Source organism: Centroberyx affinis, unplaced genomic scaffold (genome assembly GCF_046629955.1).
Source record: "Centroberyx affinis isolate AG114_WGS23_722 - 3 ecotype Tasmania unplaced genomic scaffold, CSIRO-AGI_Caff_v1 ptg003381l_1, whole genome shotgun sequence".
In the NCBI taxonomy this organism is placed as follows: domain Eukaryota; kingdom Metazoa; phylum Chordata; class Actinopteri; order Beryciformes; family Berycidae; genus Centroberyx; species Centroberyx affinis.
The window spans coordinates 89,017-106,520 of record NW_027281369.1 but is presented as its reverse complement, the minus strand read 5'-3'; the positions used below and the strand labels follow the sequence as shown (position 1 = coordinate 106,520).

The 17,504-nt window shown below is 40.5% G+C and overlaps 2 protein-coding genes across 3 annotated transcripts; both read left to right on the top strand.

Annotated features, from left to right (window-relative positions):
- The first annotated feature begins 2,330 nt into the window (after nt 1–2,330).
- On the top strand, nt 2,331–10,766 carry LOC139660778 (sodium-coupled neutral amino acid transporter 3-like). 2 transcript variants are annotated; one of them, XM_071539007.1, is made up of 16 exons: nt 2,331–2,472; nt 4,403–4,522; nt 4,836–4,920; nt 5,212–5,327; nt 6,345–6,418; nt 6,530–6,622; nt 6,744–6,825; nt 6,945–7,027; nt 7,224–7,282; nt 7,389–7,526; nt 7,764–7,843; nt 7,980–8,080; nt 8,247–8,371; nt 8,664–8,808; nt 8,927–9,030; nt 9,295–10,765. In XM_071539007.1, exons 2-16 carry the CDS (start codon nt 4,482–4,484, stop codon nt 9,397–9,399), a joined length of 1,431 nt encoding a protein of 476 aa, XP_071395108.1. In that variant the 5' UTR covers nt 2,331–2,472; nt 4,403–4,481; the 3' UTR covers nt 9,400–10,765. The 2 variants fall into 2 exon arrangements, with proteins under 2 accessions (XP_071395108.1, XP_071395109.1); XM_071539008.1 differs by lacking the exon at nt 2,331–2,472 and having other exon boundaries at nt 4,473–4,522; nt 9,295–10,766.
- Nucleotides 10,767–13,428: 2,662 nt separating this feature from the next.
- LOC139660762 (actin nucleation-promoting factor WAS-like) lies at nt 13,429–17,496 on the top strand. The gene is made up of 8 exons (XM_071538985.1): nt 13,429–13,566; nt 14,449–14,493; nt 14,642–14,738; nt 15,381–15,410; nt 15,700–15,735; nt 15,858–16,053; nt 16,222–16,400; nt 16,524–17,496. The coding sequence occupies exons 1-8, from the start codon at nt 13,429–13,431 to the stop codon at nt 16,874–16,876; spliced, it is 1,074 nt and encodes a 357-aa protein (XP_071395086.1). The 3' UTR covers nt 16,877–17,496.
- Nucleotides 17,497–17,504: the final 8 nt, after the last annotated feature.

The following is a 17,504-nucleotide window of genomic DNA, read 5'->3' as shown; positions in this document are numbered from 1 at the left end:
GATTGCCTTTGTACAGCATTAGATTTTTGGAGCTTATTGCAGTGTGACTATAGTGAGACTTTGTGCCCACTAGATAGCGTCACTACAGAAGTGATGACTAAAAGCTGAAGCACAATTAAAAAGTAATTTCCCACAACTAAACAGCCAACAGAATTGCCATCACCAGCTGCACAACCGCAATACGCCCACCATAATAGTATAAACCATGGAAGCATAGGATAGAATATTTCCAACATTGCTCAGTTTTAGGCCTACATTATATTGTAAAAGCTAGTTGAGCAGACATTTATCTAGCTCCACATGGTTTGCACATCTGCTTTAGTGCTCCTGGGCTGAAAATTCAGCCTCAACGCTGACAGTGTCCAAATATTTACAATAAGATTCTTTCATAAAGTAACAGAGCTCCACACGTGGCCTGCTTAGACTCTGCGGAATAGGGAGTGGCTTAGCTTGTGACATGGCAGGAAACATCTTAACGCGGGCAATTACTACCTCCCTCCTTTTTCCCAATTTTTCTCTCTGTCTACTTTCCTCTTACAGCTACAGAGAGCGTCTTGGCTCTCTAAAAAGCAGGTTTTGGAAGTGAACCAGGCACCAAGTTTAGACATAGAGGAAACTGCTACCCCGTTACTTCTGTCTAGACTGAAGACATCCCTCTGTCTGTGACTGTTGGTAGAGAGGTGAGTACAAGAGGAAGGCCTGAACACACTGGCTGTTCCACCATGTACGACACCATTTCCCATTCATATATGGGGAAAGTTACAAAAGAATAATATTATCCTTATTTCCACAGTAAAAACATTTAAATCCAACAGGATTCTGTTTTAACCATTCAGCTGAGGATATATTTATGTTCTTATTCCCAGCTTGTCCCTTTGGTTACATGTTGGCAGAATGCTAAGTGCAGAGGTGGCATTTTGAATGGCTTACTGAAACTGGAGCGCTACTTGGCTTCAATCATTGGCATGGCTATTACATCCCAAAATAAAATTAAATGTTTGATGCATGATTTCATTGAGACAAAATGTCTCCTCACGTCTGCAAATGTTTTACACAAGTTATATAATGTTATCACTGTTCTGCTCCATGTTGGCTTTTACCAAAGCACTTCCTTGACTGAATACGTGTCACTGAGGTCAATGACATGATTCAACGTAACCATTCTGTTCTCATTATTTAGATAAACTGTCCATGAGTGTTATCCAGATGTTTCACATGCTAGGAAATTTAACTTAACACTCCTGGATTTCTGAACTCTTGAAATGTGATGATTTTACTCTTTATTTTCATCATGATGCCCAGCTTTATAACAACTGACACAACTTGAGAACTTCTTTAGAGTAATGGAAATTGTTGCTTCTCATTTTGTGCTACTACTAGATGAGATCATTTTACAACAGAAAGGCTAACTTTCTAGAGAAGGATGTCATGTTGAGATAAAGAAAATGTGGGTGTTTCTTGGGTGTGCAGAGTTCAGTTGAATTTTATCAACTAACATCTTAGTTCTGATGAGCCAGCAACAGCTTGGGCATTTGTTTTAATTAATTGCTGTATTAGGAATGTATTGTGTGCTGCACAATATCTCCTTATATACAGCTTATAGAATGTGAACACTATCAATCTTCATGAGGTAACCCTCAGTTTTCTTGTGTATCTGAGACACTGGAACTGTGCAGGCAGAGCTCTAGGATCTCGCTGTAGTGACATAATACAGTAACTTGTAGTTTGCATGACTTGTTCATTGCTCCTCTTGCATGTCAGTGTGGGCCTAACTGTTTCTCTGTGTTCAAACACATGATACACACGATGTTTACAGTCTTAAGCAGAATCACATGCAGGCAACCTTAAAAAAGCACTTATCTCCTAAGCTAATTAACATCACTGTGACTTCCAGCAGGATGTAAACTGTCAATGAGTATCCGCCCATGCTGTAACAAAGCCCACCTCAGATGACACTCAGTTCGCCCCTCCCCTCTACTTGCATGAGTTTGTAATGACATGGTAACGGTCATGGTATTCTCCCTATTAGCATTAGAAGCACACCTGATCCGATGTGTTCCTGGGATTAAATGTAGGCTTAAACTACAATCACTCTATAAACTACAAGCAGTTTCTTTCTTTTCTTGTGCCTCTGAGATTTGACACCTTTTGAGTGTAGATACCAGTTAAGCGGATCCCACCAGTCTCTTTGCAACTGCGATTGTGTAAATGCACACTACCTGTAACTGGTTTAACAAAGGGTTAAGTATGGGTGTTCCCATTTCCCGCTCTCACTCCCACCCAGACACTAAGCTCTCTCTCACTCTCTCCTCCCTTCACTACCAAGGAGCTTTGGAGAGACAAGAAACTCCTCAGCAGAAGGCTATATATAAACACTGGAAGAGCCGAAAAATTGAGTGAACATCCTTGAGGATTTATTCTGTCAATATACAACAATTCCCACGGTGAAAACTATCCTTATTCTTGACCAGGGTAAGTTGCTGAATATCCTGCAGTGAGAGTCCTTTAGGTGTTGAGGAAGGGAAGGGCTAACTGTCAATAGTGAGCTGCTCTTGCATCAGACAAGAGCCATGTGGTATACTGCTGGATACTAAGGCCACAGTAATTTCTATTTGGTTTAACATAACTTGTGTGTTATGTGTGTTTTATTGAAAACAGGCGAGAGAACGCTTAGTGTTGTAAAAAAAAAAAAATTTTTGGCAGCTCAGGCCTTAAACATTTTATAAAGGTGGTGAGGGGAGCTTGCGGGGAAAAATGTTTGTACATGTAGATATAGATACAAGAATACTTTTTAAAAGTGGTTTTGATCTCTAACAGTGTATGCTGAGATCAGTAACATCGATCTAGTTTCTAGTAAACCAGGTTTGTCTAGTTTTTCCATTCTCCCATAAAAATGCAAAGCAGGACCCAATTGGAAAATAAGTCTTTTAAAATGAGACCGTAGTGATTAATCGCATGAAACTGTCTCTCTGTGGAAGTTAAAATGCAAAATATTCCTGACATGTACTCTATGCCTCTTTGGCTGTGTGTGTTGGCTGTGGGCCATGGGAATTTGGTTGGATATCTAGCTAAAGAAAGTTACTCTAACCAAGTTGACCGGAGGCCAGGATGCATGGGCCAGTCAAGCCAGTGTTTAGACTAATTAGTACCTTTTACACTGGAACCTATTGTTTATCTCCACAGGCCAGTGCTTTCAGCAACCAAGTAATATGCATCATCGTACTTCAATAGGCTTGTTCAAGGATTAGCGTAGGAATATAAAAATTCCTGTTTCGTGTGAAACTCCGAAGGAATGACACAATGTAGTGTGAGTGTGTCCTTAGGGGTCAGATGTGAAAACCCTGAGGGCAGCCTGACCCAGAGAGGAGGCAAGGATCCCATGACCCAGTGGCAGTAGCAGACCTACGCTCATTCTCAGTGTCTCTCCATGCCAGCTTTGTGTTGCCTAGAGCAGATTAGATCAACATAAGTCCTCTGACAACATTTGTTATTTAAAGCGTTTCATGTCACATAAGCTTTAAATTGACTTACATCCCAAACTAGAGTTTCCCTTTATTGTGCCAGTGGATTTATATTCTGTGGACCATCTTGGTTACCTAGAAGTTTTGTTATCCTCATCTCTAATGTTAGGGTAGGTACTATCAAATGATACAGTGTGAAAGGATAATTATATCGCTCAAAGAAAATGTGAGAAATCACATTCTTGTTAACCTTGCCAAGCAGGAAAACTGATCGCAGTGTGTGTGTCTCTCAAGACTTTATAAATAGGTCTGTTCCGTTGTATGCACATATCATTTTCAGTTTGTTTTATATAAGTCCACTTCAGTGGTTCTTGTCAGAGTAGTGCCTTCCTTCTGTTCAATTACAGGTAGTGTAGTGAGTTTGCAATGGAGAGGGGGATTCAAACAGTCTGTGTCATTCTAGGTCGAAAATCCATCTCATTAGAGTATCGAGCCAATATAGACATATTTTCCTGCAGCTTCTGGCAACACTGGTTCTGAGATTCCAGCTAAACCTTTAAAATGTTGATGCATACTAAAGCCAGCATACTATTGGTTTTGTCCATGGAACAGCGTGAGAGGTCAACGTGAGCAGCAATAGTCACCAGCAAAGAAAGTAAAGAGCTAGCATTCTTTCTGTTAATAATGGAAAGTTGGCAAGATCAGTGCAACAGTCCCATTGGAGTGTAACGTGTGGGGGGAAACAAAACAGTCCCAGGTGACATCAACCCTCCATGCACGTATTATGGGCAAACTCTTAGTAGATTTTGGTTTGAGTCCATGAACAAATGTCCAGGTTGATATATGCTGATTGACCATAAACAAATGACTGTTTTCACCAGACCGCTCCTCACATTAAGGAAAGCACAGATTAAACACTTGTTTTCTCCACTTCCTGCTAGGTGAAGGTTTCAAGAAGGTTCTGTCAGTCAAGCAAAGTAGACCTTCAAAGTCTCCCACCTCACAGACCTAACAACCAGAATGGAGCTTCAGAAGATGAATGGACATAGCAGGGATGATGGGTAAGCCTCATATGTTGAACACTAGTGACGTAGATTGCAACAAAAAACATAGAATCATGACCAGATTAGGGCAAAATAGTAGTGGAATACATTTAAATTCAGGAAAAAAGCTTGGTTTATCCCATCTCACAAGTGAGGTATACAACATTAAGGCTGCTAAGTGCCTGGAAACATAAATCAAGTGCAGCTCAACGAGTTCAAATTTTTGAAGCCATATTTAAATGTATGTTATAGTTTTACAGCAGTCGTCATGTCTGCCTATTTTGTTTGTTTATTGTCTTCATTCTCTCTTAATGTTTATTTTTTGTTATAGGTTTGATGCGCTGGAATCTATGGCTGAGCGCGATGAGTTTCTCCCACATAAAAGTGGTGGCAAGAAAGAAGCTCACTTTACAGATGTGAGTGCTTTGGCTCGGCCATACTTAAAAACACTGTTGAAATTAATTCAGTCATACTGAAATATAATATTGAAATGTGCTATATGCTTAAACTAATCAGCCGCAGTCTGATTGAAAAGTCTTTGGTGTGAATTATCTTAATCCTTCTTGGTAGATAGCTAATGTGATTTTTCCAGGCCTATTTTCTGGTTCATTAACTCCTTTCCTTGTATCCTTTGATATGATGTGGGTAACTTTGAATTTATGAAAGGATTCATCTGTGCAATATCCTCTGCTGTCCTCTTACTGCAGTTTGAGGGGAAGACTTCGTTTGGAATGTCCATCTTTAACCTCAGCAACGCCATAATGGGCAGTGGAATTCTGGGATTGGCTTTTGCAATGTCCAACACCGGAATTATCCTTTTTATGTGAGTATGCAGGCCAAACACACAATCCCACATTTGGCTGAACTCTGTCCCTGTGAGTATGTGTGTGTTTGTGTATGTGTGTGTGCATGCATGTGCATGTGCATGTATTTGCTCATAGCGCAGTGTGAGTGTACATGTGCATTTATATGTCCAGGTTCAAAATACCTTGTTGTGACAAAACAATATGATGTTGATTCGGGCCCCTTGTGCTTTATATTCAGCATGAGGATGCACCATGTTAGCAGAATATCCAGCCTGCCGCACTCTTTACTCACCAGTCTACCCTCCCAGCAAATCTTAAGTTTACTTACAAGAATAGAGCAGGAGTGTTTGTTTTGTGTGTTTGGGTATGTGTCGTCTGACTGTGACTGTGTCTGTGTGTGTATGTCTGTGTTTCTGTCCGTCTACCTGTGTGAGCGGCATGCATAACAACTGCTGTCTTGAGTATCTAGCCTGATCTATCAGAGTGTATAGTAGAGCTCATACACGCCGGCTTCCCTAAATCAGATTTGAGTGGTTAAAAATAGCCCGTAGTCATGATCAGATCCAAGGCACGCCTGCATGGATCAGTCCTGTGCTATGTAGCGGGGGGAGGGGGGCTGGCAGGCTGGTAAACCAATGAATGGTGTCATTTACTAATCTCACTTGTGTGGGTGTAAAAACACAAACAAAAAGTGTCCCCAAGAAATACAGGACATTTCTTACACACTTCATGGATTAGCCGTTTTTTCATTTGTCCACAGAGGGGCACTGTATAAGTATGGGACAGCATGTCTCCAGTAGATACTTTCTCATTACTGCAAGAATTGTGTATTAACAGAATATAACTGGCTAAAGAATAGCTAAATATTTTATTTACTTATTTTTATATACTTTTTTTAATTGAGAGAGTGCAGCACAGCTTCCACCCTTATACGAATAATGTAATGTTAAGATTGACTAGGCCATTGATAAGCCTTTATGTAGTCTTAAGAGGACTTGTGTGTCCTAACAGATCTCCTTTCTTGTGTGCTTCAGAATCCTGTTGGTGTTCATTGCCATTCTGTCGGCATATTCGATCCATCTCCTGCTGAGGAGTGCTGGAGTTGTTGGTAAGTTAGTAATAAATTGAGCACATGTAACTTGGCACTTGTGGCTGCAAAAGAAGTAATTTCTGTGTTTATTACTAGTCTTATGCATACATAATGTTTGTGTGTTTTCAGGCATCCGGGCCTATGAGCAGCTTGGGAATCGGGCCTTTGGACACCCAGGCAAAATGTTGGCTGCCTGTATCATAACGGTACACAACATTGGAGGTACTGAGCAATGTTATGCCATTTCTTCCTTTTGATGTTATGTACCTGATATCCCAAGGTGAATCTCTCAGTGAAAGTGTGTGTGTATTAGTAAGATCTAATTGTTTTCACTTTCTCTCAGCAATGTCCAGCTACCTCTTCATTGTGAAGTCCGAGCTCCCATTGGTCATTCAAGCTTTCCTTGGAAAACATGAAAACACAGGGTGAGTGTGATAGTGACATTTCCGGCATTAATTCATGTATAGTGCAGTAGTTACAATGTGTGGTGGTATACTGATTTATTTATTTATCTTTTTCATCTCTTTGTCTGGCTGTCTCTTAGAGAGTGGTTCTTGAATGGAAACTACTTGATCATGATTGTTAGCGCTGCCATCATCCTTCCTCTAGCACTCATGAAACAGCTTGGTATGTTTTTCACACCATTGTCACACTTTCTTTTTTTACTCTTCATACTCTCCCATGTCCATCATGTCTCCACTGTCTTATTTTGTTTACCTCCATGTCCTTTACTGAAATGAAACTACCACCTCATCCAGGATCTGTCTTCTGTCTGCGAGCATCATAAGTCATTCTGCTATTTCTTGTTTTTGGTGCAATCCAGGCTACCTGGGCTACACAAGTGGCTTCTCCCTCTCCTGCATGGTCTTTTTCCTGATTTCGGTGAGTCTTTGTCATTGAGCTAAGAGTCTACAGACCCTATAACCAACAACAACCAATTCCTCTAATAAATTTGATCTTCCATTAACGAGAGGGTTTGTCTCTCTAGGTGATCTACAAGAAATTCAACATCCCCTGTCCACTGGATGAGGACAATCATAATTTGACACAAATTGCTGCAGACTTCACTATCCACAATGGGACAGATGACTCCTGTGAAGCCAAGCTAGTCACCATGAACTCACAGGTTAGACGAAATGACATGTTCACATTGCCTCCTTCCAGTTTCCTGTATTGTGAACTATGTCTCCATGTCCTGGTTAGTGCAGCAAGTTCATCGTGTTCCGCACTAAAGCGTTATGTTGATATATATATCAACACAAGCTGTAAATTGTGTCGCCTGCTGGACATGAAATACTGGGCAGTCTTCTTCAATCAGTGTTTGGTGTGTTACTCACTGAGCTTGGGTTTGTTTGGTTTTCAGACAGCGTACACCATCCCAATCCTGGCCTTCGCTTTTGTTTGCCACCCTGAGGTGCTTCCCATCTACACTGAACTGCGAGAGTAAGTCAGGACATTATAATCCCCTATCAAAGAAACAGCATATCCAAACTGCGGTTCCTTCATCCGCACACAGATAGCAATGCTTAAAGTTTTATTTGGACTAATGTAATTTTTTTTCTGTTTACTTTTACCCCAGCGCTACCAAGAAACGCATGCAGACTGTTGCCAACATCTCCATCCTGGCCATGTTCGTCATGTACCTGCTAACTGCTCTTTTTGGTTACCTCACATTTTACGGTAAGAGCCGCTTACTCCCGACAGTCAAATGTCACCTTGTGCTGATGTTGTGAATCGCAGCGCTTGAAATGAATGACCCACTTGTTCTCACTTCACATCACTTGTTGTGAATGAGGGACTGGGCCACGTGAGATATGACTAGGGCTCTCTGTTTCTCTGCGGGCAGTTGCTGTTGAGTCGGAGCTGCTGCACACCTACAGTCGAGTGGACCCCTTGGACAGCCTGATTCTGTGTGTGCGTCTGGCTGTGCTGGTGGCTGTCACTCTGACTGTGCCTGTGGTTCTCTTCCCGGTGAGATGTACATCTGTCATTGTCTGTCCTTTTAGCTAGAAACATCATTGCACTTAATGATTACGCCCAGATAGCAAGGCGCAAGAGTGTCCCTGGCCTGGGTTGTATTTGTCTTGTGACAGTTATGTGGTAATTATCCAAATGATGCTTGAAATGAGATACATTACCACTGTATGAGACACATGAGCCTACCTTTGTTATGATGATGTCATTTTGTCTGGCTAAAACCTGTCTCCTCTCTTCCGCCCATCCTCCCCCCCTTTCTTCCTTTACTCTTTCCTTCCTCCCTCAGATCCGCAGGGCCGTGCTCCAGATCTTGTTCCCTGAGAAGCCCTTCCACTGGGCTAGACACATCTGCATTGCAATTTGTCTCCTCATCATCGTCAACCTGCTTGTTATCTTCGTGCCCTCTATCCGAGACATCTTTGGCCTCATTGGTATGTTCACAGAGGCAGAATGGCCAGCTGGTCCTGGCTTCACTGCATATTGTGTATTGTGAACTACTGTGTACAATCTCACTCATTTCACTTCTCTGTTCTCCTCTTCCGTCTTCAGGAGCCACATCTGCCCCCAGCCTCATCTTCATCCTTCCTGGAATCTTCTACATCCGGATCGTTCCTGAGGAACAGGAGCCTTTGCTGTCCAGACCCAAGATTCAGGTAGCGCTCGATTCCTTCACCTCTCGCAGGTTATATTTCTAGTCAGAGTAAAACAATGGTTATATCTATGACAGCATTATCAAACTTCTATGGCAGCCATCTTAGATGTACCAAAGGAGATTACCATCATACACCAGGAAACGCCCATTCTGTTTATTGCAATACTATGATACAGTCTTTACTTGCAGTATTTGATGCCTGAAAACCTTTGTTGTTGATATAGATTTTGTTCTCACTCCTCTTTCCCTCTTTCCCCTCCTGTAGGCCGCATGCTTTGCCGCAGTGGGATTTATCTTTATGATTATGAGCTTGTCCTTTATTATCATTGACTGGGTGACTGGAGAGGCACGAAGTGGAGGCGGCCACTAGCCGCTGCGACTGAACAGAGGACCTACGAACACAGAATGCCAACCAAAGCTCTCCCCGTCATTAAATTACCCCCGATCTGCCGAATACTCAACCAAATGTACACAAGAGCATTTGGCCGCACAAGAGGAGGGATACGTGATGAACCTTCGCCTACAAGAAAAGAAAGAGTTGTGACATTTGCTGGGGCAGACAATAGGTCCTATATGGAGGAGAGAACACAGATGCACGAGAATAGCAATGTGTTCTGACTGAGAAAATCTATATTGTGGCTCGCATTAAGGATGTTGTTTGGTGGCATTTGTAAAGATGTTGGAGAGGCAGCATGAAAAACATAGTGGCAGCATAAAGGATAAGAGGGAACAGCATGACTCAAATGGAAATCCCATTTTTAGAGTAAAGATGGTACAGGGTATGTGTACAGTTTCGTGGAATAGCTCAGTCACTGCCAAAGTCCTTCTTATCCACTTCCCTGCAATTTCTGTTTTTATGGAAAAGAAATTTGATATTGTGTTATATTGCATTTTTTCCCCTTCCTGGGAATTTGCTTTTTATCATAAACATTTTGCTCTGTTCATTCATCATTGACTGTTTTACTACATATTAGTACAATCAAGTCCATTTGTGCAGTGTTGTCCAAATATTGCTAACTGTGATTACTCTGACCTCACTGATTCAGCTAAGTATAGTCAGAGAGGGTTTGTATCTGTGACAATGGCACCACACTAACGTTTCCAGTCTATCAAACACAACGGATGACTTTTACATGGGAAAGAATTTAGTGTGTTCAATGTGTTATTTTATTCCTGTAACACTTAACATGAATATTGTGAAGATGATCGGCTTCAGACTCCAGTCTGAGGCAACCTACCATCAATACTATGATTTGCCAGATACCAGTACAACTTGCGGTCTTTTGCTGCTACTCATGAAGGTCATTTAAACAGACAATTACTGACACAAGTAACACATGTGAGTCATCAGAAGTGGAAAGATGGTTCTTAACAGTCTTGAGGGGGTTTTGTATGTCTGAAAACAATCATATTTCAAACCAAAGAATATCATGTGTCACATCAAGAAATAACTTTCTACAGTTTTATGATATTTTATTATATTTTATGTACAGTGAAGGCTGTTACAAAATGAAATGGAGCATTGAAACCCAGTGTCAAAAATGCTGTCCTTTATAGCAGTCCCAAAAACTTCACTATTGTGAATAACTGATCTATGGATCTTCTGTTAAAAAATGGAGTCTGTTCTGTTTTTGTTTTTTTTTGGTCTTGAAATTGGACTTAAAAGATATTTTGATTTTGTTATTCGTCCTGTATATTTTTAAATTAATTTGAATATTGTTATTGTCAATAAATTTCAATGTCTTTCATTTGTACATATGTTTTGAGATATTCTTTTTCTTCTTCATCTACATAAAAGGATAAGTGCACTAAAACCTCACAGTTGTATGACAATAAGCCGTAATCTGAATTTACACACAGGAGGAGAAAAACAGGGAAAATGGAAGTATCACATTCATTTGTGCTCAGCGCTTGAGAGAAGGAAGAAAAGTGGGGGTAGAGAAGTGCGGTTGTCCCTTTCCTGCTCTGAGTTGTTATGTGCACATCACACATCACAGAAGAGAGAAGAGAAACTCCCTTGACACTCTTGAGCTCAGTATTCTGTCGGTGTTGAGAGGAGAGGAGAGGACGGGCACTTAAATGCCGTACGCAATCCTTTAAGACCAACTGGGAGATTTTGTTTTTTCATCAGAGGACCATGAGCCGTGGATCCAAAACTAAAACGGAGAACAGCCACAGCTCTCTGCTGACCCTGCAGGAGAATGAGAAGGTGGAGGAGCTGCTGGGCAGAAGGTGTACTGTAAGTCCTGACCTGGCCCGCTGTAGGAGTTATACACTGTGTCTGTCCTGGCTGTTGTGTGCTTTCTGATGCGAGGCTATGTTGTAAAGTGAATGTTGTAAAGTGACAGGAGGCATCCAGGTAGTACAGGTTATCCTAGTAGTTCTTCACCATGTCAACTCTCGAGCCTTGTCTCTGTTGCCTTTGGCGGTGAAGCACCATGTCTAGAATTTTTATGAGCAAATGTGAGAGCCGTTAAGCCACAGGCTTTTATTAGCTTTCTGTGTGTTTTAGTAGGATATATTAGAAACTCGGTAACGCTTTATATTAAGGTCCTTGTAATAAGCGTTAATTAATAGGTAATAAGGCCCTTATAAGTCCTTATAAGGTGCTTATTAACACTATTATGTGTTAATAAGACTATATAAGTGTTAATAATAGCATCATAAACACGTTTATTGTTAGATTATAAGACATTTATAAGCACATATAAGAAACTTGTTAACAATTTATAGACTGCTTAAGAACACTAATAAAAGCCTTATGAGTTTCTTATAATTGTTTATAATTGCATTACAAACACATTTATTGAGTTTAACTAACTTACCTATTATGTCATTGTTAAGCCTTTACTAAGCTTTTTATGTTGCTTTATTAAGATTAGTACATACTTTAGTATGCATTTATTAGCAGTTAACTATGCACTTATTAACAGTTAACTATGCTTTTCGCAGCTCCCCCATCTGGAATGAGCAGTACATGTGGTCAAGGTTGATAAAATGTGAACAAAAAATTACATATAAATACAATGTTTTAGAGGTGAAGCACAAAAACACACTTTAAGACAGCTCTTTAAAAACATTTTTTTTTTTACTTTCCATCATTTTCACGTAAATGGCAGCCACATTAACTACAATTAACCTGAACTCAATGTCCCCCTTTGAAATATGTATATTATGTATTAATATACCCCCAGTCTTCAACCTTTTGCTGTAACTGTAAAGTTAGAAGGTAGTCTCAAAGGAGAGAGAGAGGCCGGAGTCAGATGAGGACATCTAGACAATTAGAAGGGAGAGGGTGTAGCCCAGGGTGAATTTTAGTTAGTTTCTATAAAAAGTTTGTTAAGTTATATAGTTATACATAATTCTAAATTGGATTGAAATTAAATTGGTTTTACACATGTGTAGTACGGCCTAACCCACTGATTGCCAACCGGGTAGATATTTGATATCCATTGGTGGTTAAATTGCTATCTTCCAATCGGAATTTAAGAGAGGTGGGACTTAGGCTGACTGCGAAAACTAGGTAGAGCACAGGGAGAACATGTGGAAGCAGCAGAGAAAGGATTATCCGTCTTGAAAACACCATCATAATATTCCTAACTGGGTTGACGGCATGTTAGACCTGTTAGCTGTCTGTCATGAGCTGTCTTAAAGTGTGTTTTTGTGCTTCACCTCTAAAACATTGTATTTATATGTAATTTTTTTTATCAACTTTGACCACATGTAGTGCTCATTGCAGGTGGGGGAGCTGCGAAAAGCATAGTTAACTGTTAATAAGTGCATAATAAAGGATTTATTAACCTTAATAAGGCACTGTTCTCGCTTTAGATCCGGTAGCTGCAAAAAGAGTAGTTAACTGCTAATAAATGGATAATAAAGTATGTACTTATCTTAAAGCAACATAAAAAGCTCAGTAAAGGCTTAACAATGACATAATAGGTAAGTTAGTTAAACTCAATAAATGTGTTTGTAATGCTATTATAAACAATTATAAGAAACTCATAAGGCTTTTATTAGTGTTCTTAAGCAGTCTATAAATTAACAAGTTTCTTATAAGTGCTTATAAATGTCTTATAATCTAACAATAAACGTGTTTATGATGCTATTATTAACACTTATATAGTCTTATTAACACATAATAGTGTTAAAAGAACAACAATAGATGGTGATGACCCACACGTTTTAAAAAGTAAAACAGCCAAAGTGGCCGTTTAGAGCAACACTCCACTGCAAGCTGTTATCTATATAAATGAAAGCACTTGAGGAAGTGAGTTGCCACCACAAAGCTGCAAAATAACTAGTGAACTGCAGTGAAATGCTGAAGTGCCGTATCAGTGCTCCATTGTATCTAATGTGTGTTGTGTGTGTGTGTGTGTGTGTGTGTGTGTGTGTTTAGTCCATGGCCGCTGCAGTAGCACAGCTGTACATGGCTCTGCCTCACAGTCCGTCCAGCTGGAGCCTGCAGCACACTGGAGTGGTTTGCTTCATCAAGGACAATCCTCAGCGCTCCTACTTTATACGCATATTTGACATGAAGGTAACCACACACAGCGGTGCCGTTATGTCAAGGGCCTGAACACATGAGACTGACCATGAGAGCTTTAGGCCCTCTTCAGACTGGTTGTTCTAACCACCACATTAAAGAATTAATACACAATGACAGAAGACGACTCAGATCTGACTGCTGTTATTATTATTCAAATTTGTTTATTGAATTTTTCAATTACAAAAAACATAATACACAGATACATAGGACATAAGGAAAACCAAGGCATGAAGCACAAAATAATAATTAAATAAATAAATAAGGAGACACAACAACTAAGAACCTCAAAATAACATCCACAAACATTACAATAATTACAATACAGTCGCAGGGAATGTGTTAACTGTTGAGGACATTCATGTTTCCGGAAACCATTGTCAAAAAGCTTTGCTGCAGCTACATCAGCCAGATCTTAAGTACTATAGCATCCACAAGATTACAATAATTACAATAAAGTTTGCAGGGGATGTGTTAGCTGTTGAGGATACTCATGTTTTCTGGCAAACCACTGTCAAAAAAGCTTTGCTGTATCTACATCAGCCAAATCTTAAATACTGTATATCCACAATGCACATTTATTATATCTGTAGTACAGAGGGCATGTCAAATCCCAGTCAAAATCAAACCGCTGACACTTAAATCCCTGAATCTCTACTCGGCAGTATTAAGAGGAGAGAGGTATTTTCGGTCAAAGTAATCCAGAAACGGACTCCACACTCTAAAAAATTTCTGAGCCGAACCACGCGTAATGTGCTTTAGTTTCTCTAATTTGAGATGCGCCATAACATCCCTGACCCAACATGCATGGGATGGAGGGGCAGATCTGACTGCTGTTGCAAGGCTGAAATATTTATCATGTTTTTATTTCCACAGGTTTACTGCTGTACTCAGCCATACTTTCACACTTTTGCTGCTGATGTAAGCAAGAACACACACACTTTTTCTTTTTTTTTGCAATTTCTTGAAATTAAACATGCAACTTCCTGTGTTGAATATAGAGAACTTCAGAATATTGTGGGGTTTTTAATGAGTGTGTGATATCTTGTTCATTTCTAACACAATGCAGGACTGTCAAGTGGGGCTGAACTTTGCTACTGTACAGGAAGCTGAGGCTTTCCAACACGCTGTGGAGGAAAAGATTAACCAAAGAAATAACCGTCAAGGTCAGCGAGTTCAACGTCTCCATGTAGTTGTTTGTTTTTAGAATTACAATTCATGTAATTGAGTTTTTAGATTATGGTTCATAGCCATATCTTAAAGCATAACACCTGACTATACGATATTTATACAGTATATACGTAAGATATTCAGATGGTTCTTTGACTTAAGAGTAGTCCAAAAACTCTGTGCAAGTGAAATGGTTTGCTTCTTCAATAATTGCCACACAAATATCTAATCACTGGTTATACTACATCAATGTGATTCAAAGGGGCAACTGCAATATGTTTCATCATTCTTAGTCAAATCAGTTGAAATCCACTTAAATGAGGATGATTTAAACCAAAATTTGAAAGCTTTCAGGCCAAAACTCTTTATATATTCAGATACATCATTAGCAAGCAGTCTAACAATCAGTAGCCTATGTGCTTTATAAAACATACCAAAAAATAAATAAATTCTCAGGACAATCTTTAAAAAATGCAGCTCTAAATGGTACTGTATCTATTACAGCTTGCTCTGCTTTAGACAAGAAATAAATGTGTTAACTTTAAGGAAAAGTCAGTTGCAGAAATGCCATACATTAGTGTGATGAAGTGCTGCAAACTGTTTTTTCACACTCTCATATCCTCTGATGTTATTCACAGATAAGAAACAGCGCCCCCTGCTGTCTAATGGTAAGATGCAAATATAGTAGTATAGACAAAATGTAGTTAATAGTGGGGCGCCCTGGTGGCTGACCGAGTAGAGCGCGTACCATAAGGCTCAGTCCCTCCCGCAGCGAATCCGGCCTGCGGTCCTTTGCTGCATGTCCTCCCCTCGCTCTCTCTCCCATACCTTCCTGTCTCTCTCTCACTATATCTGTCCAATAAAGTATAAAATGCCCAAAAAAAAAAATCTTTAAATGTAGCTAATAGTGAAAGTAGTCCTTCCTTCCTCTTTTCATGTTGGCTGTCACTTTTACAGAAAGAGAAAACCTACCTCCACTGCCACATGGCAAAGGTGCGTCCCTCCTCATCCTCCTCCTCTGCATGTCTTTCTGTTGGAATTATTATTACCACCCATGATGCATTAGATAAAACGAGTGCCAAACTGTATCTAAGGTGTCTCTACTGCAAAACCAGGACCTGCTATCACCGCTTCTCCCTCCATGGCCATGGTGAACATCCAGAACCCAGATATCCAGCCTTCACGCTACCGCTCTGTGCTTTCACCAGTGGCTCCCGCAAATGTGACCAGCAAATCCAAGAAAGAGAAGAAGAGCAAGAAAAAGAGCACCAAGCTCTCCAAAGCAGACATGGGGGCACCCAGTGTGTTTAAGTGAGTAAAGTGAGATGTCAGGCATTGAAGTTTGGTATTATCTAGAAGAGAATCTTTGTTATTTTACTCCATATCCTCTCTCTCTATTATCCGATCTATTTGCTCAAATTGTAGCTGTATCTATCAGACTTAATTGTATTGCACTCTCTCCTGTTTCCCTCCTGTCAGGCATGTTACTCATGTCGGCTGGGACCCCAACAACCTCGACCCCGATCTGCTGAAGCTGCTCTCCTGCGCTGGGGTCGGTGAAGCCGAGATGAGGGACGAAGAAACCTCCCAGCTCATCTACAACATCATCGAGCAGTCCGGAGGCATGGAGGCGGTCAAGAAGGAGGTGAACCAAGGAGGTGAGACTGCATCATTTTGTGCTTCCTCTCCAACATCATTACTCTACTGATTACTGTGAGGGTCTAAAGCTCTGCTGGGTTGTAATCCAGCATCTTGTCTTTTCTCATTCCTTTGCTCTGTAGCTGGACCTCCACCCCCTCCACCTGGCAGGCAGGGCCCTCTCCCTCAGGTGCCTGGCTTCTCCTCCTCTGCCCCCGCCCCTCCACCTCCTCGAGGCCGCTCTGGCCCCCTGCCCCCTGTCCCGGGCCAGCCACAGCGTGGGGGCCCCCCACAGCCAGCCCCGGTGTGCGGAGGCCTGCTGCCCCCACCTCCCACGAATCGAGGCGGACCTCCACCGCCGCCCACCACTCCATCTGGGGGAGGAGGAGGTGGAGGTGGATCTGGGAGAGGGGCCCTGCTAGATCAGATGCACCTACACCTAACGTTTCCAGTCTATCAAACACAACAGATGACTTTTACATGGGAAATAATTTAGTGTGTTCAATATGTTATTTTATTCCTGTAACACTTAACATGAATATTGTGAAGATGATCGGCTTCAGACTCCAGTCTGAGGCAACCTACCATCAATACTATGATTTGCCAGATACCAGTACAACTTGCGGTCTTTTGCTGCTACTCATGAAGGTCATTTAAACAGACAATTACTGACACAAGTAACACATGTGAGTCATCAGAAGTGGAAAGATGGTTCTTAACAGTCTTGAGGGGGTTTTTTATGTCTGAAAACAATCATATTTCAAACCAAAGAATATCATGTGTCACATCAAGAAATACACTTTCTACAGTTTTATGATATTTTATTATATTTTATGTACAGTGAAGGCTGTTACAAAATGAAATGGAGCATTGAAACCCAGTGTCAAAAATGCTGTCCTTTATAGCAGTCTCAAAAACTTCACTACTGTGAATAACTGATCTATGAATCTTCTGTTAAAAAATGGAGTCTGTTCTGTTTTTGTTTTGTTTTTTTGTTTTTTTTTGGTCTTGAAATTGGACTTAAAAGATATTTTGATTTTGTTATTCGTCCTGTATATTTTTAAATTAATTTGAATATTGTTATCTGTCAATAAATGTCAATGTCTTTCATTTGTACATATGTT

Bases quoted from the DNA above. Each gene is read 5' to 3' on its own strand.
- LOC139660762 (XM_071538985.1), top strand. From the start codon at position 13,429: ATGGCCGCTGCAGTAGCACAGCTGTACATGGCTCTGCCTCACAGTCCG. The intron at 13,567-14,448 runs GTAACCACACAC...TTATTTCCACAG, and splicing joins TACGCATATTTGACATGAAG to GTTTACTGCTGTACTCAGCC. The intron at 14,739-15,380 runs GTCAGCGAGTTC...TGTTATTCACAG, and splicing joins CCAAAGAAATAACCGTCAAG to ATAAGAAACAGCGCCCCCTG.
- LOC139660778 (XM_071539008.1), top strand. From the start codon at position 4,482: ATGGAGCTTCAGAAGATGAATGGACATAGCAGGGATGATGG. The intron at 7,527-7,763 runs GTTAGACGAAAT...TTTGGTTTTCAG, and splicing joins TAGTCACCATGAACTCACAG to ACAGCGTACACCATCCCAAT. The intron at 8,372-8,663 runs GTGAGATGTACA...TTCCTCCCTCAG, and splicing joins TGCCTGTGGTTCTCTTCCCG to ATCCGCAGGGCCGTGCTCCA.